The sequence below is a fragment of the Symsagittifera roscoffensis genome, chromosome 8 (assembly GCF_963678635.1).
Source record: "Symsagittifera roscoffensis chromosome 8, txSymRosc1.1, whole genome shotgun sequence".
Classification (NCBI taxonomy): domain Eukaryota; kingdom Metazoa; phylum Xenacoelomorpha; order Acoela; family Convolutidae; genus Symsagittifera; species Symsagittifera roscoffensis.
The window spans coordinates 32,009,377-32,034,704 of record NC_087069.1 but is presented as its reverse complement, the minus strand read 5'-3'; the positions used below and the strand labels follow the sequence as shown (position 1 = coordinate 32,034,704).

Below are 25,328 nucleotides of genomic sequence, written 5' to 3'. Positions count from 1 at the left end.
ATTTAGTCGCTGAACCCTCACGGACTCTCCCGTGAAATTCTCATTAGTAATAATAATCATAATAATACCCACCTCAGATTATTTATTTAGCGGATAGCAGATTAAAATAAGTTCATTTACTGGACGAATTTCTTTGTATTTCCTATTTATGCACAAAATAAATAATTGATTAATCTACTAGCAGTAAAACATTAACTTGTAAACACTTCGACCGCCATAGTGCTTTTCGCGATGAAAGTGTTTCTTTGCTATAAAAACCGTTGACAGAAGATTATGCTACTTCCACAGGAACCAGGGTAGTTTAAATTCGATGTTCAAACTGCTAGGGCAGTCTGGATTGATATTTGCAGCAAGAGAGCAAAATAGCGTTAACTCGAATTCAGCAAACTAAGAAGACTCATGAATGAGGAAAAGTATCAAAATAAACAATTCAATTAAGTACCAAAATTGAGTTTAGTGTGCGGTCTCATCTCTCTATCGAAGTTATACAAGTTCAACTCATAGCATGAATGCATTACAACATATGGAAGGAAAACGCACTGCAGTCTAATCAAATCAAAAGTTTTGTTCTTTTCAGGCTTAGGCTCTTTTCAGAAGTTACTCTTTTTTATAAAGAAAATTAATATTTTCAGATAAATTCAATTTTTTTTGCAATAAAACACCTTTTTAATCATTTCGGCATGAAACGTACAACCACTCAAAATTGATTGTGTGACAGCAAAACAAAGTTCAGACTCTGAACTTTGAAAAGAGCCTAATATATATTTATATATTACGAAGTTTGATTTTTGTGGGAAATTATGTTCTGATGTACTTTCTATATATTAGCACTGCGGCAAGGGCGCCAACTGTGGACGCTGTGATTGCTGCAGTAGTTTTGGCCCAGAAACTGTCAATGAAAGAGTAGTAATAGTAGTGGTATTTCCTTCTCTTGTGCCTAAAAAGCAACACATGTAATTGCAATCATTCCCCCCTCCTCCTGTTGCACTAAGAGACCACCCCCCAACTGAAACCAATAGCCCGCGTTGCACTTAGGGAATAGGCTTAAATTTCAAGCCTCCTTTTCGCTGTAAAAGCGTGAGTGTATACACATATGAGAGCTACACAGACTATTTGAAGACTAGGGGATTTAATTTCATGATTAAAATGCCGCTCTATAATTCATAACTTATCGGAAATATTGCGCTTTAATAAAGCGCATAATTAAGGGTATTTGAAATCTTCAAATAGGAACTAAGCTGAACAAATAAATTAGAACAAAAATTGAAACACAGAGGCGAAACGGAGCTCAAAAACTTAAAAAAGTTAAAAAAAAACTTAGCGAACCAAAACTTTCGATAAGATAACTAGGGACCCAGCTAATGCTAGAAGTACGTGTTTCGTATTTTTGAATTTGTTATACTGATGCAGAAAGAAATGCGCGATTTCAAAACTTGGATTTTGCCCAAAACCCCTTAGTTGTTTCTCTACTCAAAAAAAGTGAAAGAAAATTTTTGAGATATTGGAATTTTTTCAAGATAACATTTTTTTTACAAAAAACTTGGGAGTCACAGCGTTTGTTAAAAAATTCAGACAAACGATTCTTTTGATTATATCCTTCGTCTCAGATTGAATGCGGTTAGTTTTTAAGAAAAGTCAGAAAGTTTGTAACAAAACGGACTAAGTTAAAAAACATGACATTCCGAAACTTTTTCTGCAAACAGTAGTTTGTGGCCGTGTCATATTTAACTCAGTTTATAGTCCGTTGTGGCAGTGACCTTGATGGTCAGTAATTGATACCTGCCAGCGGCGTTGCGACTCTCAAGTGGTGCTAGAACAGTTGACCGTCTGAGTTCATATATATCAAATCGACTGTTCTAACTTCATTTCATTACGGAATTTACTATACTGGAGAATCGCTTTCAATATTGCGCAGCCAGCAGCGAACGGTGGGGTGGACAGAATCCGTTGGGGATTACGGCATTCTGCCCGAGCAAATGCGCGGAACCTCCAATGTTGTGGGAACATTGGATTAATCGATTCACGTGGGGCGTAATAGATAAGCACGCGTTTAACCCGACGTCGTTCTACTTTGCAAAAACGTTAAGGACCGCGCAAATAACGGGGTTACCATCGGAGGTGTTGAAAAAAAAAATCGGGTGGAAGCGGAACAAACGCTAGTTTCTAACTTGTATCTATGCCTGGGAGAACGTGGTCAGGACGACCTAAAGAACAGGAGACCGCATTTGGATTTAGCTACTACCAGGTACCCTCGGATACTGGATGAACTCGAAGCAATCCTTAAGAAAAAGAGAAATGAGACGTTTGAAACTTACCAAATATAGTCGCGAAAACAGCGGGAAGGGGAGTCCCTTGAACAATTTCATTCTGCACTAAGTGGATTCGCGGCTAGATGCAATCTAGGCACGCTGGAACTTACGGGACTTCTTATAGTAAACATGACTAACAAGGAGGCACAAACGGAATTACGCAGGTCTACAAAAACACCGGACAAATTGTACAAGATTGCGTTATCGTACCAAAGGGGAGACAAGTATGCTAAAAGTTACAAAGTTACCAGTGGGGGACTAAAAACGGCGCCAGGGGTGGCTTACAAAGAAAGGCCGAACCAATCAGTTCTATCCGAGAGGGATTCTGAAGGCCATTTCAACAGGGTGCCAGGGGATCATTCCGGGGAAACGCAAGAGGCGGGGCGGAGAGACGTTGTTTTAATTACGACCAGGTGAAATTTACAACGGTCCACATTTCAAAATGTCCAGCCCGCAACGAAACAGGCAACTACTGCAAAAAGACAGGACACTACGAGCGGATATGCCGCTGGAAGAGAGGCGCAAACCGTGGACGCGTAGGACTTATTCACGGCGAGACGGGCATGGATGACCGATTTGCGGAGCATGACAACGATTCGGAAGAAGGAGCATAAACTTAAAGTAGCGGAGGTGCAATTGCCATTGAAGCTCAACGGAAAAATGACGACGGCGTGGATTGATAGTGGGTCGCCAATTTCCATCTTCACCATCGGCGAATTGAGGAAAACGCTGGGGAAAGCGGGTGTCAAAGTATTACCTTTGGGGCCGAATGAAGACAAGTTCGGCGTTTGCGGAAACAATCCATTGAAATTCATGGGGAAGATGAAGGCGACATTGACATCAAATGGGTGGTCGTCAGAAACGTACGTCAAGGTGATCGGGAGGATGGGGGGTGCAGATCGTCAATTATAAGGCGGGATCTGATGCCACAGCTGGGTCTTCAACTGGTTGAAGCCGCCGCGGGAGACGTCATGAATATCCAAGGTCACGGAGCAACAACAGGACAAGCAGTTGGTCGAATGGCAACTGCATTTCAGTAAACAATTCTAGAATTTATTTAATAGGGTAGGGCGCATCTGCAACTATAATGTACACGCCGATTTCTTCAAAGCACTAATGCCGGTGCAAAAGAAAGGTAGACGCGTTCCGATCACGCTTCAAGATGAAGTCGATGAGGAAAATGAAAAACTACTGAGCCAAGGGCATATCGAAATGCTCGGATAAATTATTTGTATTGATAATCGTTATCACAGTAAAAAAACGGGTCGGTTAAATTCGCACTCGAATCAAGGGAGCTAAATAAGCAGGTACATAAAAACAAGTACCAAATGCCGCCCATAGAGGAACTAATGAATACGACAGGGCAAACAATTAGCAAACGAAAATCGGGTACGGTCTATTTTACTACTTAACATATGCATATGAGAACTGCCTTTAAGTCATGAAAAAGGCAAGCATTGCAGTTTTTCGATTGGAAAATCCACCGGTACGCATCGATTCAAGACGGTTTTACGGACTTAACGGATGCCTGCGGAATTTTAACGGGTAATGGACTCCGACTCCATGTTGAATGAATTTCCAAATGCTCATGCGTTCATCGACGACATTCTGGTACTCTCAAAAGCTACGGAAATTTAACATATTGCTTTGTCGAGAAAATTTTGAAAAAAATGGATCGAGAAAATATGGCGCTTAAGCTACCGAAATGCGATTTTGCGAAATTAGAATGCGAGTGGTTGGGGCATAAAATAACCTCCTCAGGTATTACTCCGCTAGTTCGAAAAACAGATCCGATTTATAACTAGCAACCACCACGAACACTGTCTCAAATGAAATCTTTCATGGGCTCCATTCACAGGCTCCACAAATATTTGCCGGAACTCGCGGAAACGTCAGCGCCTATCCGGCCGTTGCTACGCAAAAAAAAATGATTTCGTATGGTCGGCAGAGTGCCAATTCGCGTTCTAAGCCCTCAAAAATAGTTGAACTAAGCATTTCGACGTACACAAGGACATTCGTATTGCAATGCTAGCCATAATGGACTAGGAGCGGTTCTTGAGCAACTAGGCCCCGAGGGCTGGCGGCCGATATCGTTTGCCTCAACATATCTAAACACGGCGGAGAAAAAGTACTCAACGAACGAATTGGAAATGCTGGCGGAAGTATGGGGGCAGAATATTTTAGAAATTAAATATTCGGGAGGACATTTACGGTAGTAACCGATCATAAAGCGCTTGTTACATTACTTAACGGAAACAACAAGAAAAATAAAACAATGTTTAGTCGATTAACCCGGTGGATCGATCGTATCATTCCGTTCGATTTCGCCATTTGTAATAAAATGGACTAAGTTAAAAAACATGACATTCCAAAACTCAAAAACCTGAGAAATCGCAGCGTATTTTTCAAAAAAAACGTCAAAAATTTCCAAAAAAACGGTCAAAACTGCGATTTTTGAAGACCACATTTATTCTAAACATAATTAGGAGTGACCGTTTATGCAGGTAGGTTTTCGACAACCTGCTGTTTCCATTAAACTCTTGATATCAGAATTGGCAGGATAATTATTGAAAAAATCATTTACTCATGAATTAAAAATGCCCAAACTTATGGTAGATTTGGTGCTGCGGCAATTAAGCCGACAAAAAAGCACAACTTTCCGCTTACAAAAAAACATGTCCTCGCCGGATTCTAAAAACCGACCTTTGTCTTTATAGGCAAGTGCGTTACCTCTTCGCCGCAGGCGCGAAATAACGTCTGACTTCGATTTGATATGATTCAAGTGATTCTGTAAAACTAGTTGTTCACCCGGCCAGTAGTTAACTCTAGGCCAAGTGTGAAGGAACCTGGAAGATGTTAAAATTCACTAATAAAGTAAGATGACAATGTCTACGAAAAGTTGTTTACGGGAAAAAGTCTAGTTCCCGAACACCAGCTTTTGCAAGCTGGGGCGGATTTAGGAAGCTAATTTCAATTTTTTTTTGAAAAGCCCCCCTCGAGAAAATCCTAGATCTGCCCCTGTTCGCATTTATAAAAACATAGCCAAAAGATGGTTGGAAAGTGAAAAGGAACTCTCAGGGAAGCCAAAACAATATCTTGAAAAAATTTGAGCGACTCAATGCCGTTTTTTTCCGTCTGGAATTTTTTTGCAGCCTAATTCGGTCAGACTGTGATTGACCTGAAGCTAGAGGTCAAGTGACAGTGTACTAGTGAGTTGTTTGCCTTAATAGCAGGTGCAGGTGATATTTTGTGCTGCTAACGGGTTTATGGCGAGGGAGAGCAGTGTGTGGTATACGTGGGGTTTGATCTCACTCCAGCTGGATACCAGAACTGGGGGCGGCAGCAAGTGTCTTCTGCAGAACTGTGCCGGACTCATCTCAAACTGCTGCTTCACCTGATATCACAAACAAACACAGGAGTTTTACGACGGGGAATTGAACAACTTGGTCGATTATTTCATCCCCTGCTGAAACCTTAAAACTACCAATGTTGCTCAGCAAGTTTTGGTACTTTTTTCCTTATCTTTACGCATTTATCTGCTTAACTTTACAATGATATCGATATCTACCGATGAGTATCTTGCTACACTTGATTAACAATCGCAAAATATGCTAAGAGATTTTGACAACGGCCAGCAATAGTTGAACAGCAGATTAGACCATGGGACTATTTCATAAGTGTACCTCAGCTCTGTCTGACTTTGCTCCGCATATTAGCACTCTGGGTGGTGGCATGACTACTGATGGTCTACTGGATGTGAGTTGGCTACTTGAGGCAATAGGAGGGCAGGTTGGGTTTAGGAAGTGGTTCCTGTACAGTATAGCTACTGTTTCGAATGAGTAAGAGTCACTTGCATCGTACATGAGCACCACCACATCACAATCTAAGTCCTCGTCTGTCAAAATGTCATTCTCAGCAACGTCAAAGTCGTGCATCTACACAAAAACGATACAACTGAAACAAGAACGTGAAAAAGATAGAAACATATTTTTAGCCATAGGACAAAGATACTTCAGAAACTTACTTAAGAATCTAGTCAGACCAAAAGATGAAAAACTTGTTTGAAAGGAGTTATCCAGTGAATCTTAAAATCATTTGTGCTCAATGAAAAGGACAAAAATCAAAGCTGCTCAGATGCAAACGGAGAACCGATGCTCTGTGCCCCTAAATTCAATCGAAACTATTTTAAAAAAATTTTGGTGCTGAAAAAAATTCCTAAACAGCGCAGGGAATTTGAAGCGTTGCGATGAAACTATTTTGTTCTTTGATGCACTTAAAATCTCCCGATATCTATTTGCTTAAATGAACGAAAGATTTGAAAAAGCTACCGGAACGCGTTCATTGTAAAAGTCCCTCATTAATTCCAATCTTTTTCAGTTCAAAAATTCAAACTGCATTAATCAGAACTTTATGAAGCATTATTCAATTAACTGATCGGTCTTAAAACAATTATCGGTCTGTGTGTTTCTCTCGGCGGGAGTGTGTGTGTGTGTGTGTGTGTGTGTGTGTGTGTGTGTTCTCACCAGAAGGTACTTGTTGTGTCCCTTGTAGTTTAGACAGTTGATCGCATATCTGCTCAATTCGTTCACGTGGTCCATCCTCCTCAACTCCTTCACAGTCCTCCCCAACAGACCCTGCATGAACGAGCTTTTCCCCGCCCCTTCCGGCCCAATCACGTGACAGAGGAACATGTTGCGCGTGCACACTCTAGACTTCAGATCCTCTGCTTTCGATCGAGTCACTAAAACAAGACAGCTCCAATTATGCAATGAATAAGCACCCTTCACATTTTGCAATAATATCCATCATAGAAAGTCAAGGACGTATAAAAAACAATTTAAAAATATTTGGACGATTCAGTTCGTATTTGTCAAACTGTTCTGGTGTTTGGATGAATAAAATATATTCAGTGTCCGTATACCCCTGATGGCGGTGGAGTTGTTGTTGTGGTCGCACTCCATGTATCCGAAGTAGGCCAGGTACTCTATAAATCTAGGGGTGTCCAGGTAGGCTGTCATGCTGCAACATCCCATGAAACAAACAAACTACTTCATTTCATCACTTGAAATAATCAATTGGCTCAAACAACAAATCAATTCTCTAATTCAGCAGCTGAGAAAATTCGAGAAGTGAGGGAATGATACTCGTAATTTAACATTTACCACATAAAAATGATATATTTGGCTCCGCAGCAGAGGACTTAAACAAATGACTAACTGAAAGAGTCATTCGAACTCACTAGTTTGCTGAAATGCGTATATATTTGTCGCTTACAAAATTCGCGATTTTTCTATATCATTTAGGGAAGAACGTATCAAATTTGTATTTTTGATTTTCTACTACTTTAATATGGCTTATTACTAGTAAGGGCAGTAACTGTTGACTTGACAATTTTAAATTTTGGATTGAAACCGATTAGTAGAGCACATGACTATCTTTTATTTATATCGACACTTGGCAGAAGAAAATTTGCATTAAATTCCAGTATTGTACAAAATCAATTTCACTCGGAGCTTCCCAAAGAATCTCTACAAAAAAATCTTACAATGAAAATTTGTTTTTCAGCCAAAAAACATTGGTAAACATTTCAATACACTTTCAGACATTAACTTAAATGTAATGAGACAGTCGATAGGACATTTTTCAGAAAAATTTTTTTGCAGATCCCAGTATTACGGGCCTATGGGGTTTGAAATGTTGCTGTTCCATAAGAATTTCAAAATCTTAACATTTGCATACTACGCTTTTTATTTGCAGTAATTTTTACTGCGCTTTTAGGTGTTTTATATGCTTCTATTATAAATCCGTGTGAAGATGAATTTGATTCTATGCTATTAGTCAATTATTTTTCCTAATTGTTCATTCATTTTTGATTTCTAACAAACTATTAACTGAATTCGTCTATTAACTGAATTCATAATAATATTATAATAACATTCTTCATCCGTCCCCTTATTGTTACTAATGTATTTATAAATCATTCATTTGATTGAATAGCATGTATAACAAAGAGCTACGGATTCTTCCTTCTTATCATGTTTCCAATACTCAAATTGAAACTGAAAACATACAAGCGTAATGGGAAATTATACAGTACATGCATCGGTGCAAGACGGAGAAAAATCATGGGGCTGAATGGAATCGTATTCAATCGGATCAAATTCTCATATATAATTGATGGTGGATGGACCATAAACTACTTGACAGATGGGCATAGTATGGTATAGAATGGCAGCTGACCTCCACTGACAGAGGAATCCGTTGAGGTCGATCCATCCCTTGTTATTAGTGGTCACACTGTGGAACACATCCATGCCCCAGGGGTTGTTGCGGGGACATACATCGAACAGGTCCATGAGTTCGTGGGGAGACAGGGCCCCGTCTCTGTCTCGGTCGTGTTTGTGGAACAGAGAAGCCATGAACTCACTCCCCAGTCCAGTCAGCTCCACTGAACATCCCAGCTTCAAGTCGAAGCTAAACACAGCAACATAATTAAAACAACGTAAAACTTCGGAGATAAACTCTAAGAAATGAAAAAGAAATATTTTCCCAAATCCAGTAAAAACTTTTTCTGCTAAGTACATTAATCTACTACTAAAAATTGTTTTCAACAGACAATTGCAGAAAAAACAAGGATAGCCGGTTGCTGTGCAAGTAGCTCATGACCATAGCCTTTAAAAAACTACAAGACAAAAATTTGAAACAGAGGCGAAGTTGCACTTCGGATACTCGAGCAAAAAAATGACCGATAACGCTACTGGGAAAACTGAAAGAGCAAAACTTTGAGTCTACAAACCTTCTTAAGTGACGCACGCCAATTATGAGTCTACATTATTGCTAAATGACGCAAGCCAATTATGACGCCTTAGCAGTGTCAGTCAATATGAAAAAAAAAAAAATTACCAACTAACATGCCTCAATTTATAGAGCGGATTCATTTCAACAAGTATATGAAAAAATTCAATAAAAACATTCGATCCTGCCAATGTTCGAACCCTTTATTTATTGCGGGTCTCCTTCCCTACCTCTACGCTACATATCCATGCTACCTCTAAGCTAAAGTGCTATTTGTAAAATAATAGTCTGTGTTAATATCCTGAGCATTGGCTGTACTTAATAGCTAGCGAGTGATCTTATGTTGAAAAAAAAAGAGTTCATACTATATCTAATGTGTAAACTCTCTCTTGCTATGCTTGTGTAAAAAATGACTAGAAAATCAAAAAAAAATCATTTTTTTTTGTAGAAATTTTTTGATTTTTTTGAAGTTTTTGATTCCCAAAATGGCATTAAAATTCCTTCAAAAATAATTTTAGACGAGTGCAAAAATTAAGCAAAAACACAGAAGCAAAGCTGCGCTTCGCAAACACTTGCGAGAACACGGCCAAAAAGCAGCTCTATCAAGTGAAATAAAAAGACGAAATAAGCCTCGAATTAGCAAAAACTCGTCTACGTGTAGGATTAGAATCTGCGAACTACTGCAATCAAGAGATTTTGAACCTCACGCAATACCCCCTTAGCCACACAGGCTTAAAAACCAACAAACACTAGTCACGAAAAAAGCAGCAACATATGCTTATAAATTTCCAAGCAAAATAGGGCCGCAAATACAATTAGACTCAATTTTGCAAGTAAAAATTTGGAATATAACAAACTGAATGGATTCACACTAAGTTTGCATGTAACAAATCGCAAAGCATGAAACCACATTCTGTATAAATTATGCATTTCAAAAAATTGCGAGATATACTGAGTTAAAAAATTTCTAAAAATGAGTTTTTATTATTGTGATGTTGTTTGAAACAAATAGCTTTTTTCGGTTCATTTGGTGAATTAAAAAGCATCAACTGTGTTTATTTTATACTATTCGTACGTCAAAGCACATGCCATCAAAAATCTGTAAAGGTGCCTCAAAAGTGGCACCAATATTAACGACTAAGGTTGGAAAAAAAAGAAGGTTCGTACTAATACACTAGCTTCGCAAAGGTAATAAGCTACTGTAAACGGCTTAAAATAAACATATATGAGTCTATTCGCTGACCATCGTCGCTCGAAATTAAACGAAAAATCAAAACTTCAAACCAGTTTTTGACAACACTAGAAAACTTTCTTGGGATTTTTTAATGTGGTTCGAATCACGACTCAAAGGGCTTAATATCACTCAACTCAGTCAGATGATTATTTGTGGTACTTGATTTTGCGTGGGGGAACCAATAAAAACAAAACACACCCGAATACAAAGTTCCTTTTCATTTTCAATCTTCGGAACAAAAACCTCTTGAAAAATAATTAAAATTTTGAAACACTGAAAACTAAATAATACTAAATGAGCCTCCGAATTGAACCTGAAAAACAAGTCCGAACTCATCGTTTTCTGTGATGATGCACGAGAGAGGGATTCGATTATCCAATCTTTCCTGGCGGTTTTTCCTCATATTACCATCACTGAACCCACAGATATAGTCCTCTTAGGTGCTCCTATCGGCGAAAACGCACAAGAAGCCGTTGTTAATGAGAAACTTGATGAACTCAGTCGAATGTGCAGTCGATTGCGATCCCTACCTTCCCATGTTGCTTTCTTTCTTTTAAAAAACTGCTTTTATATCCCGAAACTGATGTACATACTGCGAACCTCAACTCTTTTCCTTAAAACTACTTCCTTACACCGATTTGACGAGTGCATTCGAAATACATTGCAGGCTATTTTCAATGTGATGATTGACGATCCCCGATGGGAGCTCATGACACTGCCTTGCAAGCTGGGCGGAATGGGAATTATGCAGGTACCCAAACTCGCCATTGCAGCATATGCGTCATCTGTATTCAGCACTCTCGACATTTGTAATACCATATATGCTAGCGAACCCACTACAGAATCACTAATTCAAGATGCTATCCAATGTTGGCGAAACAACGTGAGCACCGACGTGCCTTTGCCAGAACGCAAATATAAGCAAAAAAAGTGGTCACTACCAATGATGCTTCAACAGGCCGAACTGCTCAAGGATTCAGGAGACAGTGCCCGCTTGAATGGATTAATGTGTCCCGGAGCTGCTGACTGGCTCAACGCACTACCTTCACGATCACTCGCACTCCAACTTAGTGATGATGAATTTCGCATTGCCATTGGATTTCGACTTGGCGCACCAGTCTGTACACCACACAAGTGCTCTTGTGGCGATATAGTCGATTCCTACGGCAAACATGCGTTAGTTTGCAAGAAGAGTAGATCAGTTCATGCCAGACACTCTATGGGCAATCACATCATTCATAGAGCGTTCATCCAAGCCAATATTCCATCGACACTCGAGCCGCAAGGACTATTCCAGTCTGACCGCGAGAGACCCGACGGACTGACACTGGTGCCATGGTCACATGGGCGAGCGTTGGCATGGGACTTTACATGTGTCCATAGGCTAGCCTCCTCTTACACGCAACTCGCTGGTAAAGAGGGACCAACTGTGGCAGATGCGGCCGAGACCCGTAAACGGTCAAAATACGAATCAATATCTGAGTCTCACATCTTCCAACCAGTTGCAATTGAAACCCTTGGAGGACTGGGAACCGATACGCTGCGTTTCGTCACTAGCCTGGGCAAGAGAATAACACAGGCTACCGGGGACGACAGAGCGACTCTTTTTCTGCGGCAGAGACTTGGGATTGCTGTTCAGCGGGGCACTGCAGCTTGTGTCCGCGAGACTCTGGTGGTGGAAGTCGATGACCCGATTGGCGCCGACTTCCGGCGATAAACAAGTTCAAACTGTTTTAATCTCCATTTAAAATGTTGCTTTTCATATGACTCTGGTGCTTATTTTTACCATTTCAAACTTTTTTTATATGTGTCTGAATTCACATTCTTTTCCCCTTTTAAAAAAAAATAATAATAATAATACTCAAAGTTTTTTCAGACCTGGTTCATTAGAAAATCAATGAAAAAATGGAAATAATTTAATTGAGTATGTAATTTGAGCCGACAGCTTCGGCCAATAAAATGAAATCGAAAAAATCTTTCAAAGAATGTTGTTTTATTCTATCGGCAGAAACTGTCGGCTCAGACAGCTACTTATGTACAGCGAATCTTCAAATAATCTTGACAACTCACTTGGGCTGGATGAGGTCTTCTCTTATTTCCAGCACATCCGAGTAGCCGAAGCTCCTCAAGATAGCCCACGTTGTCTCTATTCTGCCACGCTGGATGAACAGATTGTTCAGAAATAGAAAGCCTAAACAACACAATAGTCAAGTTAAAATAGCCGACAGACAGATCGAAAAAATTCATGGCGCAAGAAAACAGAAAAAAACTTAAAAATATTTGCCCATAAGACCACTTGAATTCCAAAAATATTTTATGATTGACTCAAAAACTCAATTGGAGCCCCTCGATTAAAAGAAAAAATTTTGATTTTTAATAAAAAGAAACATTCAAAAATTGAAGAAAAACCTTCAAATCTTTTTGTAAATGAAAATTAAAAGAAATGCAACAGAAGGTTAAATAATCCGGAAAACAAATTGTAGAAAATGCCTCAACGCAACCTCAGAATTTTGAACATTCCTTTTATCTGGTATTCCAATTTACTCTTTTCTTTTTCAGAGTATTTTCGATATTTGAATGAAGAAAACCTTTATGCGCAATCATTTTTGATAGCTGTTGGATGGATGATGTAAATAGGCGTCCACATTCAGGTAAGACAAAAAAGATAAGGGCCAATATATTTCTACGCACAAAGTTCTATTGATTGATTTGAAACTCAAAACTTCGCTGCACTGACAGCGTTTTAAAGCCCTTGGTGCTTTCAATGAACGCAATTGTACGCTTTTCTTGCAAGCTCTTTGTTAATTAAAAATCATTTTCAATTAGTATTCTTTTTTCGTCATTTCGCTGTAGTTTATAAAACTGTCTTTGATATCGTAATAATCTTTAACAACTTGAACTTCAGTCAAACAATCTGCGCCTCCAGTTAAAAATATCGAAAACAAAGCTAACTGACAGTTGATAAAGAGTAATGAACGCAAGTAAATGGAAAAAAAACACTGACTTTATAGAAAAAAATCTCAAATTTCGAAGAAAAAAATAGATACCCTTTACGCTCATTGATTTTCTAAAACTTTTTATGAAGAGCGTGTTTTTTGAGAGCATCAACCCAACTTAAGAAAACTGGATCAACAGGTAAAGTTTTTATTCCGCTGGAAATCTTAAAATTAAATTCCACTTTCGAAACTAGAAATCGTTCACGTTTTTTCGCGCCATTTTTACGTTCGTATTTGGAGGGTGCTATTTACTTCACTTTCAACAGATGAATTTCAATTGAACTCCAAAAATGCATATATACCTAAAAACATTTCTAAATGGATTAATAAATATGAATGCATATCTGTAGTTATTAGAGCATTAAGATTTGCCTGAAAAAAACTTTTAAAAAAATCAGCAAGAACTATATAAGAGTTTTCACTACGTTCATTACTCTTAAACAGCCATTCTCCGATTGTCACGATTGCAAGTTTAAAACGAGACAAAGAACGCAAAGAAATTCAATGAGAGCAGACTTTTTTTCGAACTTTTAAGAAAAAAGTATGTAGCCTCAAACCAGGAATCACCAAGACCTACATATAGTGAGTCTTCACTACGTTCATTACTCGTAAGCAGCCATTCTCCGATTGCAAGTTTAAAAAAGCCAACGGACGCAAGGAAATTCAATGAATACAGACATGCTTTTTCGAAATTTCAAAAATTCTGTGGCCTCAACAAACTTCTTTGAATTTCAAGAACAATGAATGATTTGCATTTATGCGATACATTATTCCAATTTGAAAAAACTGGATCATAAATATTCCAATTTGAAAAAAAACTGGATCAATAAGTAAATTTTTAATTCCGCTGGAAAATCTGAAAACAATTTCAGAACTAATGACCGTTTTCGTAACCTTTACACTTTTAATGTTCACTTTTGCTGTTTTAACAAACAAAATAAAGAGAACTGAAAACGTAAATTGCCTACAAACCTATCATATTTTCAGTAACCTTTAAAAAAACAGATCGAGGAAATCTTGCATTGCAAGAATTTGATGCGGGAGCAGTGTACTCTCTAATTTTTCTGTGAAGCTTTAAAAGCTTCACAGAGAAATTAGAGAATACACAGCTCCCGCATCAAATTCTTGCAATGCAAGATTTCCTCGATCTGTTTTTTTACAATAAGCAATGCTGACACGATGCGTTTTATATTGGACTAATAAGTTGCACGAACCTATCCGCCCAAAAATATCGTGTCAAGTCAAAACAGAACGTATTAAATGAGACCAACTAAGACATATTTACACGAACCTATTTAATACAGTGGTTAGGTCTCCGCCTCTCAATCGAAAGGTCGGATGTTCGAGGCCCACCATGATCCGTGCTCGTTGCTTGAGGGTAAGACAACATTACCCAGCCCAGAAAAATAGCCAAAAAAATTGCTGAAAACAATTTCAGAACTAATGACCGTTTTCGTAACCTTTACACTTTTAATGTTCACTTTTGCTGTTTTAACAAACAAAATAAAGAGAACTGAAAACCTAAATTGCCTACAAACCTATCATATTTTCAGTAACCTTTAAAAAAACAGATCGAGGAAATCTTGCATTGCAAGAATTTGATGCGGGAGCAGTGTACTCTCTAATTTTTCTGTGAAGCTTTAAAAGCTTCACAGAGAAATTAGAGAATACACAGCTCCCACATCAAATTCTTGCAATGCAAGATTTCCTCGATCTGTTTTTTTACAATAAGCAATGCTGACACGATGCGTTTTATATTGGACTAATAAGTTGCACGAACCTATCCGCCCAAAAATATCGTGTCAAGTCAAAACAGAACGTATTAAATGAGACCAACTAAGACATATTTACACGAACCTATTTAATACAGTGGTTAGGTCTCCGCCTCTCAATCGAAAGGTCGGATGTTCGAGGCCCACCATGATCCGTGCTCGTTGCTTGAGGGTAAGACAACATTACCCAGCCCAGAAAAATAGCCAAAAAAATTGCATGTAAATCTTAACCAGGGGCACAACAGCGGTTCTCCGTGAAGAGCTGAACTGCTCGTGTGTTGGTCCTTTCCCGTATGGACATATCGTCTATTTAAGAGAACATTTACTTCGCTCAAAAATTAAAAAATTATCTACTGATTAATTTAGATTTTTTTCACCGCTGAAAAAAATGAAAAATTGTTTTGTTGTCTATTATATGCTGAACTATAATTGGCAGAAGATTTCAAATTTTCAACAACCTGCCTAAAGCCTTTTGTATCTTGGCGCGCATAAAATAAAAGACAATCGAGACATCTAAATTCCCACACAGAATTTTCTAGCCGGTCAAAAACAAAAACTAAACTTGAAGGTTTCAAGTCTATTTTTCAGTGATTAACTTTTAATACTAATATTTGATGCTTTTCAGATTTATATTTTTCGCCACAGATGAAACTCCGTTGGAATCAATGACGTCAAAAAGCAAATATCAATAGACAGGTCGGCTCATTACTCGCCAATTAACCAACTAAGACGTCACAACAGACAAAGCAACCATTTTATACTATTTTAACTTTTACCTCTGACATGCCGATTTGCATTTCAACAAATAAAAACTTTTTGATGTCGAATTCACAACTACTTCAAAAAATAGCTTTGACATTTACAGTCGTTTTGAGCCAAATGTAATTGAAAAAAAAAACAAGCAGAACAATACTTCTTGTTTTTTTTCCTCTCTCAATCTGCAAACGGATATCATGACAACTTTATTTGATTAGGCGAAAACAGTAAATGGGATTTTGGCATTTGACCCAAATGAACAGTAGACTTACTAAAAAAACGCCGGTGATGCCTATATTAACATATGGTAACGAGTGTGGTCTAATGACAAAATTACGAACCTACAAAAAAAATTATCGTGAAGTAATATGGTAACGAGTGTGGTCTAATGACAAAATTACAAACCTACAAAAAAATTATCGTGAATTAATTTTTATTCATCAATTAATTTGCACCAGTGCAGAAAATGATCAAAAGTAGCGGCAAAAAATATCATTACCACGCCAAACTGTGCACTGGGTAGGCGCACAATTTTGTGAGTGAATGTTCGTGGATTCCAGATACAGATCTTTAGATATGTTAAAATTTATCGGAACTATCAAAGAAAATGAAAGAACAAAAAAAAGAACGAAGGTAGCGTCCTTGCTGCGGAATCCGTTTAAAAATCACAAACCGGACAGTTTGTCCTAGTTATGATAAAAACAATTAAGGGAAAACGCGCCACCAACAAGAAGTGAATACAATACAAAGAAAACTCAAAAAAAGTTGCCAGGACTTAGAAACTACGAAACTAAAACTGTTCTTTCTAAAATCTTCCAAATTAATTACTACAAAAATTTGTAACTAACTAATTTCTCATGTATTTAAAAACATTGAACTAAAAATAGTCTTGATGATAATTATTACTATTATTTTCATTAGGATTGAAATTTTTAACCCAGCGACGACGCTGGCCTTCGCAACACTTCCGAAACAAAAATATATGCAAAAATCTTTTTTAAAAACCTTCAAAATGAACATGCTAAAAGGCTAACAATTAAAACCTAGTTTGCTTACTGGATTGCTTTCTTTTTAAACGTTTCAAATCAGATAAACGTATAATTTTTATTTATTTTTAAGAGAAGTCACAATTCATGCTTTTTTATCTACAAAAGAAAAATGTCTTAAGACAGTTTCGCTAAAAAATCAGCAGCTGAACACTTCATAATAAAAAGAAAGTTCGCAAACTCAATAATATAGCCAATCGTCAATGAACGCAAGTAAACAAAAAAATACTGACTTATTTTTTGTAAGAAAAAACATCTCAACTTTCGAATTTCGAAGATTAAGTAGATGCCCTGAAAGCTCTCTGAATTTCTAGAACGATTTATGATTGACACTTCTTTTGATAAAAAAAATTTGAGAAAACTGGATCACTAGATCACTACGTAATATGTTTGTTTCACTGGAAAAACTGAAAAACAAATTTCGAAACTTTTGCGGTTCGATAGTGAAGTTCGGTTCCTATTAACAAAAGAAATGAACTGAACTTATAAAGAAATCATACGTCAAACTGTACAAAAGGGAAACTTGAGCCTAAAAAAACTGTGTGACTTTTCCTAAAAAAAACTGAAAAATCGTCGCGACCTATATTAGAGTTTTCACAATGTTCATTGATTAAATTATAAATATTTTTGTATCTTAGCTTTAAGGAATGACTCGGAAAAATGAATTTCATTCCCTTCGCCCTAAAATAAATAAGAAAAAACTCACAAATGCAAAACGCTTGGTGTGAACTTTCTTTGCTATCTGCAAATCAAAATTATTGAAATCCTTTTTATAACACCTATAATTATGCTTTAATAATGAATTGCAAAGAAAAGCTTTCTAGAATGTTTCCACGACATGGAGAATTTTTGACATATATTTTTCTACTTAATAAAGCAATAATCAGATTGAGATTATGAGTCTCATGCACTAACCTCTCAGCCACGGACGCTCAATGAATCGCCAGAACTAGCCAAAACAGAGCAGAGACAGGTGTTGTGCAATTTGCAATGCTACAGATGGTGATTATAGCAAAAGTGCCCCCAAATTAGTGAACACTTTTAATGAACACTTTTATTTGCCAGTAAAAAAAGAATCGTACTATTACACTATGTTGCTGGTTAGTGTAATTCAATGAAACCAACCAAGACTTATTTACGTGAACATTTAATTAGCTCCTAAATAGTTGAATCAAAATAACATTATTTTTGATTTTTTATTTCACCGCTGAAAAAATTTAAAAACGTATTGTTCACATCTATAGTTTGCAGAAATTTTCAAAAAATCAATACCCTGCATAAGGAATTTTATATCATAAGGAATTTTATATAAACGACAACCTAGAAAGCTGAACCCCCACATAGAAATATAGCCGCTCAAAAACAAAAACAATTTTCGTTTTTCAGTGATTAACTTTTAATGTTTAAATTTACTGATTACAATTTTTTCCGCCATAGAAGAAGCTCCGCATCAATAATGTCAAAAAGCAAATAACAATAGATAGGTCAATTGGTTCAATATTCGACCAATGAACGAAGAGTTAAAACAGATAAAAGCAACCATTTCGTACTATTGTAACTTTTACTCGACATTTCAAGAAAAAACGGCTATATTTTGTCGTCATTTTAAAAAAATAGCTATCAATTTGTCATTTTCGGTCATTTTGAATCAAAACTAACAAAAAAGAAGAAACAATCAGAAAACAGAGATGAAACTTCTGTTTTTTTCTCTCACTCTCTAAATCTGTAAAGTGATATCATAGCAGCTTTATGTGATTGGGCAAAAACATTATATAGGTTTCGACCCAAATTATTTGTAGAAACACTAAGAAACGCTGGACCTGCCAATTTAACATATGGTACATGAGTGATTGACGAAACTACTGACGAAACGACAAATCTACAAAAAAAATAAGAGACATTGAACGGAAAATACCTTTTATGATAACTATTATTATTATTATCTTATGATTAATAAAATTTTTAACACAGCGACGACGCTGTCCTTCGCACTACTTCCGAAACAAACAATAATGCGTAAACTTTTTTTAAAAATACCTTCAAATAAACAAAAATTAAACGGCGAACACCTAAAAGCTAGCGTGCTTAATGGATTGCTTTCGTTTCAAATCAGATAAATGTATAATTTTTGATTCATTCATAACAGAAGTCGCCATTCATTGCTTTTTTACCAATAAAAATTACTGAAGATAAATTCGCTGAAAAAGTAGCAGCTGAACACTTGATAGAAAAAAAAGGTTCAAAAAATCAACGCAGAGACGAAGCTGAGCTTAGCACCACTTGCGATACAAAACAAACACAAGCCACTAAATTGAAACAAAAAATGAAAATCTCGAAAAACAGATCTCAAAATTAATACGACTAATTTTGGAACAAAAATATCCTTTGACAAAAGAAAGTGAATATAGCATCGGTAGGAAGTTTACCACACAGACGCGAAGCAGGAACAATTTTCCAAACTAGTTATCGAGAAAAGTCAAAAAGAATCACAAAACTGTCAGAATTTTGGCCAATCCGAGGGCCATAACTTTATGCGCAAAAAATGAGCTCAGCCACTTCAGCATGATAGATTTTCAAAACCGTTATATTCATTGAAACCAAAAAATCAGGTTTAAGAAGAGTAGTTTTCGAGAAAACGAAAAAATCAAAAATATGGATCAAATATTCCTCACAGACGTTTCCGAAGGCTGTAGACAGAGATTTCAAGTAAAAAGAGACTCTAGAGGAGTATGAAGGCATACAGGGGAGTAGGTGGTATTTAAACTGATACCTTTTTTGAAAATCATTAGAACTTTCTGAGGAAAATTATATCTTTTGCAAAAAAATTAAATTCAACAAACCGATTGGTAAACATAGAACCAACTTGAAAAGTTCGGAGTGGAATGTTACAATTGTGTTTCCCGTGAAACTACCTAAAGTAAGGTCAATAAGCTGATTAAAAAATAGGCCGAAATAATTTAGGCTAAAGATCTTTTTTAGAAAAACAAAAAAAAAGAAATACGAAGTCAAGATAAGTAAATAATAAATTGTAGGAGAAAATCAAACACCGTAAACGGCAAAAAAAAACGATTCCAATATGTGACAACTAAGCCGACAATAGTTAAGCAGACAAATATTCAGCCGACATTTATATTTGAAACAGAATATTTCCCGTTTGGAATAAAAAAATCAAATCCTTGTCAGATTCGAACTCGACCTTCGCCGTCCCAGGCATATTCGTTACCTCCAGGCTGAGTTGGCAAAAAAAAATGTGAATACATTATGAAACTAGGTAAAACTTGAGACGAGTCTTATGAACAAAGTTGTTTACGGGAAAAAAAGCCTAGTACCCGAATGCAATACCCTTGCTTATCGCAAGGGCTATAACATAGCCAATAGTCAATAAACGCAAGTAAACAGAAAAAACACTGAATTGTTTTTTGTAAGAAAAATCTCATTTTCGAATTTCAAACAAAAAAATGATACCTTTAAAGCTCTTTGAATTTCTAGAGCACTTACGAGTGACATTTTTGGTGACTTAAAATAAACCCATTTTGAGAGAAGTGGATCACTACGTAATACTTTTATTTATCTTAAATAAATTCCACTTTCGCAACTTGAAATCGATCAAATCTTTAAGCTTTTGCTGTTCGATAGTACAGTTGGCTTTCATTTCAACAAAGGAGATGAATTGAATTTATTTGAAAAGTCTTAAGTCAAACCGCGAAAAAATGAAATTGAACACATTTAATGATTTCTCCTGAACAAAAAAACGAGCAAAAAAACCAGCACCTACATAAGAGTATGAACTCATTCATCGAATCTTAAAACTATTTCAAGACTGACAATTTTGCAATACACTTGATAATATTAACGCAAACTGCTTTTCAATAGCTTGAATCAAATCGCAATAATTTTCAGGCGCTTCAAAACAAACCTTCGTATCTAATAACGTTCTCCTTGTCTGTTGTCAGTCGATAACTTTGCGCCTTTTTGTTTCGTTAAAGCTCCCACTAGATTAGATTTGAAATAATTGTTGCACAGAGGCGAAGTTACAGCTTCGCAAATACCAGCGAGAAAGCGGCAAAGAATTGGGGGCTTTAAAATGCAACTCAAACTTTACATGAAAGAGACTAAAGCCAACCACACTAACTTAAATTAGAACGCAATTAAACAAATTGCATACGAATAATCCATTTCAAAAATCTCAAGATTTATATCGACTTGAAAAACTTCTGAAGGGGGATTTACAAAGTTTACTGTTGTATGAAACCAAAGCTTTCTCGGTTCAATAGAAGAACTAAAAATGCATCAAATGGGTTAAAATTGTACTTATCAAACGTCAAAGCACATGGCATCCTTCTAGTAATGCAACCTACAGATTCAAAAGTTCCAGCAAAATTAGCATTTTTATTTGCGGTTTACGTGGAAAAAAATTGCATCGTGCTATCAGAATATGCAACGATCGTGTAATTAGTTTTCGAGCTGGAATTTTCCGAGCAAACATTAATTAAACTCTAAAAACTGTAACTGCAATTAGGTGGTCGGAGGGTCAAGCTGATTGGTGACAAGAACAACAGCTTGAGATGTTTAAAAGCATACTCAAGTCTACAGCCAAAACTTTTCCAGAAATTTTCCTTGTTTTCAATTGTTGGATTGCTTACTTACTTCAACTTTTTACGGAGTGCTTATTTCTGTTGGAATTATTAATTCAAATTTCTACCACGGAGGCAAAACTGGGCTTCGCACCATTTGCGATACCAAAACAGAGGCAGCTTAGTCGAAAAAAAATCAAAAATTAACGTCCCAAAAAACTAAAAACTCAAGACCCAAAAATAAACAAATTTGACTTTCCCGAAGGTTATAGCTTTTTTTACCTAGATAAAGGCGTACTAGCTTATCCAGCTAAGACTTCCGAAATCTGTTATTACAATTGAACAATTAATATTGAAACTGGAAGCATAATTTTTTGAGAACAGTCATAAATTTCCGAAAACCAGTCAAGTTTCAAAATTTGACTTTTCCCTAAGCAATTAATTGTTTTCCTACAAAAATATGTCATCTTCGGTTATGCAGGGAGGATTGCCAAAGCCATTTAATTTGATTAACCTTTTAATATCAAACTTGGCAGAGTAGTAAGCAATAAAGATAACGCTCAAAAACTCAATTAAATTTTCTAAATAAATTGGAGCGTAGCCGCTTGAGCCCGAAGGATTTCAACAACCTGATTTTTCGAGTGAACCCTCAATTCAATATCTGAGGGGTAGTTTTTGAGAGAATTTTCAAAACAAAATGACCAAACTGTCAAAAAATAGCCTTTTTTGAGGTCATAACATAATGACTTAGCGACTTATGTAGATGAAATCTCCACTACCTGTTCTTGCCGCTGAAACCTTAATCTCAGATTTGGCACGGTAGTCTATGAGAAACAAAACTGGCACGGTAGTCACAGAGAAAAAAATCAATATCTGAGGTTAGAAGAGACTATGGAAGTATGCAGACATACAATGTAATAGCGAGTCTTTCATTTGTGCCATGTTTTGAAAAAAAAATAAGATAAGTTGGCGAGAATGAAAATCAGAAATTGCGAAAAATTAAAAAAATTTGCCCAACCGTCTCAAAAAAAATTACAATTTCATAAAGCCGAAACCGTTTATTCTAGTTTTTTTTTCAAAAAAAAAAATTTTAAAACCAGACTTGGAAAACACAAATTACAGAAATTTCAATTTTACTTAAGATAATCTCTTAAATCAAAATAAAATCCACGCTTTCCAAAATAAGCCGATAAAAAACAGTACCAGATAATATATATTCAATTTTGAAAAAGAGGAAAACTACGAACCCGAAAAAAACATTAAAAATCAAAATTTTTCGAGAAAATTATTGGAAAAAAATAACATCAGAAATAGAATTAAGCCATTTAGAACCAAAACAATGGTAATTTTTTGAATTTTCAAGAAATTGAGCATGCCTTGAAACTAAATATTCCTAGAAAATTGACCATTCTGGTGTACAAACTTATTTACGGGGAAAAAGTACCCGATTGCAACACCCTTGGTTATCGCAAGGGTTACAATGCAGTATTGACACTCCGATCTCCTGATTTCCAGTTACTTACCTTGTTCGAAATGACTATCAGAACAGTTACTTACACTGCGCAATGGATTGTTCAAACTATATTATAACTACGTTGGCTCGTGAAAAGATTTGCTTGTGTACAACGCTTGACTACTATTTGAACCTCGACGATTAATAACGTTGCATAGACGATTTAGCGTTATGCCGATTTAGCATTAGGGCAATTTAGCATGATTTCGAAATGTAGCTCATCTCATTTTATATCGACTGGACTTTACCCTCTTCGGTGATGGCGTCGTGTGATATCCCAGCAATTGTGTTGGACTGGATGAGTCCCTTGATCTCTGCCAGGTTGATCTTGTCCAGGGGCGCTCCAAAGGCACGGATCTGGAGGAAGTTGATCTCGTTGTCATTCAACAGTCCGTCATTGTCTAGGTCACATAGACGGAAGATTCTGTGCAAAGCTCGCGTGGCTGCTATTGTCAGCTACAACAAACACACTCACTCAATCCGTACCTAAATCTTGTATTATGCCGAACAACACACATGTCTAAGTCTAAGATAAAAAGCTCTGTCATTCCCTCACTTGTAATTTTTTACTCGTAAAACTTTGGCTCACACTATCCGATTAGATATAAAATGACGACTAATTAGGCTACTCCAAGCAAACTTGGCCTTCGTATCTAAGCTTGTAAAACCACTGCTTACACCATGAGAACGATGCTTTTGTGCGGAGGATCCGATGATTTCTCGCAAGTTGTCTATGCTGTCATCAACTTAGTGTTATAATGTTTTCAATATTCAGTTCTCATAGGTTAACGCATGTATAAAACAACACGTTTAAAAAAAGTTTACCACATTAATAATCTACTTAAGAATTGCAGATATACTTTCAAGTTCTGTTTTTAGAGATCTGAGAAAATTCAGTTGGCTCGGGTCAGAAAGTGTCAAGGCCAGCATCACAGTATTTGCGAAGAGAGCAAAAAATGAAGAAAACAAGAGTTGCTTAGAATTTCACCGGAATTATCATAATGCAATTTATTCTGCGCGATTTTCGGAACCTAAATTTTACCGAAATTTTGGAAATCATGATAATTTTGGTACGATTCTGACTTTTGTTCTCTTCTCTTTTTGTCTAACTACAACCTAGTTTGTGAAACATAGCCTATCGAAGATTGGAAAAGAGTGATGAACTCAAGTAAACAGTAAAAAACTGACTTTTCAAAAAAATGAAATTTTCGAATCTTCGTATTTGGAGAATGCTATTTACGTCTTTCAATTGAACTCAAAAAATACATTTTACCTAAGTGCATCAATATTTTAAGACTTTTTCCTGCAAAAAAAATCAGCCAGACCTTTATAAGAGTCTTCACTACGTTCATTACTCTTAAAAATGCTTCATTACTTAGAAGTTTTATAACTTAATGCTTCATTACTTTTCATTACTTAAAGAGGTTTCAAATCTTGTTCAATAAGTCCTGTTTAATTCAAATTAGCATTGCAGCACAGAGACCGAAAACGTGTGACCTTGATCTGATTGCACATGCGTATTATATAGTTAAAGCCGAATTAATGGCAACATACTTTTTAGTCAACGGGTCAGAACGAAGTTAATTAAACTTAAACTGCTCATTTTGACGACGGATTTCAAGTATTGATTTTCACACTGTGTCCAAAAAAACTAAGTAATCTAAAATGCTGTAATGTTTCACCAATTAAATTGTTAGCGATATCGCTGACCTTGATTAACTTAATCGATTAACAACAAACTTTCGATGTAATTGGATTTCTTGACATGGTTTTTGCTTGCTCCGATGACTGAAAAAGTGATTTCCATCTTTTAAATGAGCTATTATAGGTTAATTAGCTTCCGTTCAGATTTGATGACAGAAAAGGATATTGCCAATTTTTGCATGGACAATATATCAGTATCATGATAGTGACCAACTGGTATCTAAAAAACACTTCTGTATTCCTAAGCTAGCCCCCCGGCCCCCTCCCCTCACCTCACTGATCTCGTAATTGTATAGGGGACTGCTAGGATGCAACACTGCCTTCTGTGCGTAGTGGAACCACTTCAGAGACATTCGACAAGTCCTTGGCCGAACACTAAAACCAAATACACTGAGCAATCACATTTTTTAAACATTTTTGAATCTATATAGCTTTTAACAAATTTATCGGACAACGTATAAAATTTCTGGAAATACTGGGACCAAGTTAACATACTCCACCCTAAACACGTTTAGGGGGGAGGATGTTAACTTGGTTCTAAGTTGGGAATTTTCAGCCAATCAGAACCGAGCATTTTACATGCAGCGCTTAGCAAACTTAATTTAATTTAAGCGCTGGGGTGAATATCT

The 25,328-nt window shown here is 36.6% G+C and overlaps 1 protein-coding gene across 2 annotated transcripts; it reads right to left on the bottom strand.

The window, feature by feature from the left end:
- Window positions 1–680: 680 nt before the first annotated feature.
- On the bottom strand, window positions 681–25,069 carry LOC134853351 (mitochondrial Rho GTPase 2-like). 2 transcript variants are annotated; one of them, XM_063869326.1, is made up of 9 exons: window positions 24,972–25,069; window positions 23,244–23,451; window positions 12,409–12,529; window positions 8,550–8,783; window positions 7,231–7,328; window positions 6,833–7,050; window positions 5,993–6,244; window positions 5,570–5,703; window positions 681–937 (listed from the first exon to the last, which is right to left on the bottom strand). In XM_063869326.1, exons 1-9 carry the CDS (start codon window positions 25,050–25,052, stop codon window positions 799–801), a joined length of 1,485 nt encoding a protein of 494 aa, XP_063725396.1. In that variant the 5' UTR covers window positions 25,053–25,069; the 3' UTR covers window positions 681–798. The 2 variants fall into 2 exon arrangements, with proteins under 2 accessions (XP_063725396.1, XP_063725397.1); XM_063869327.1 differs by having other exon boundaries at window positions 832–937; window positions 5,532–5,703.
- Between the last annotated feature and the right edge of the window lie 259 nt (window positions 25,070–25,328).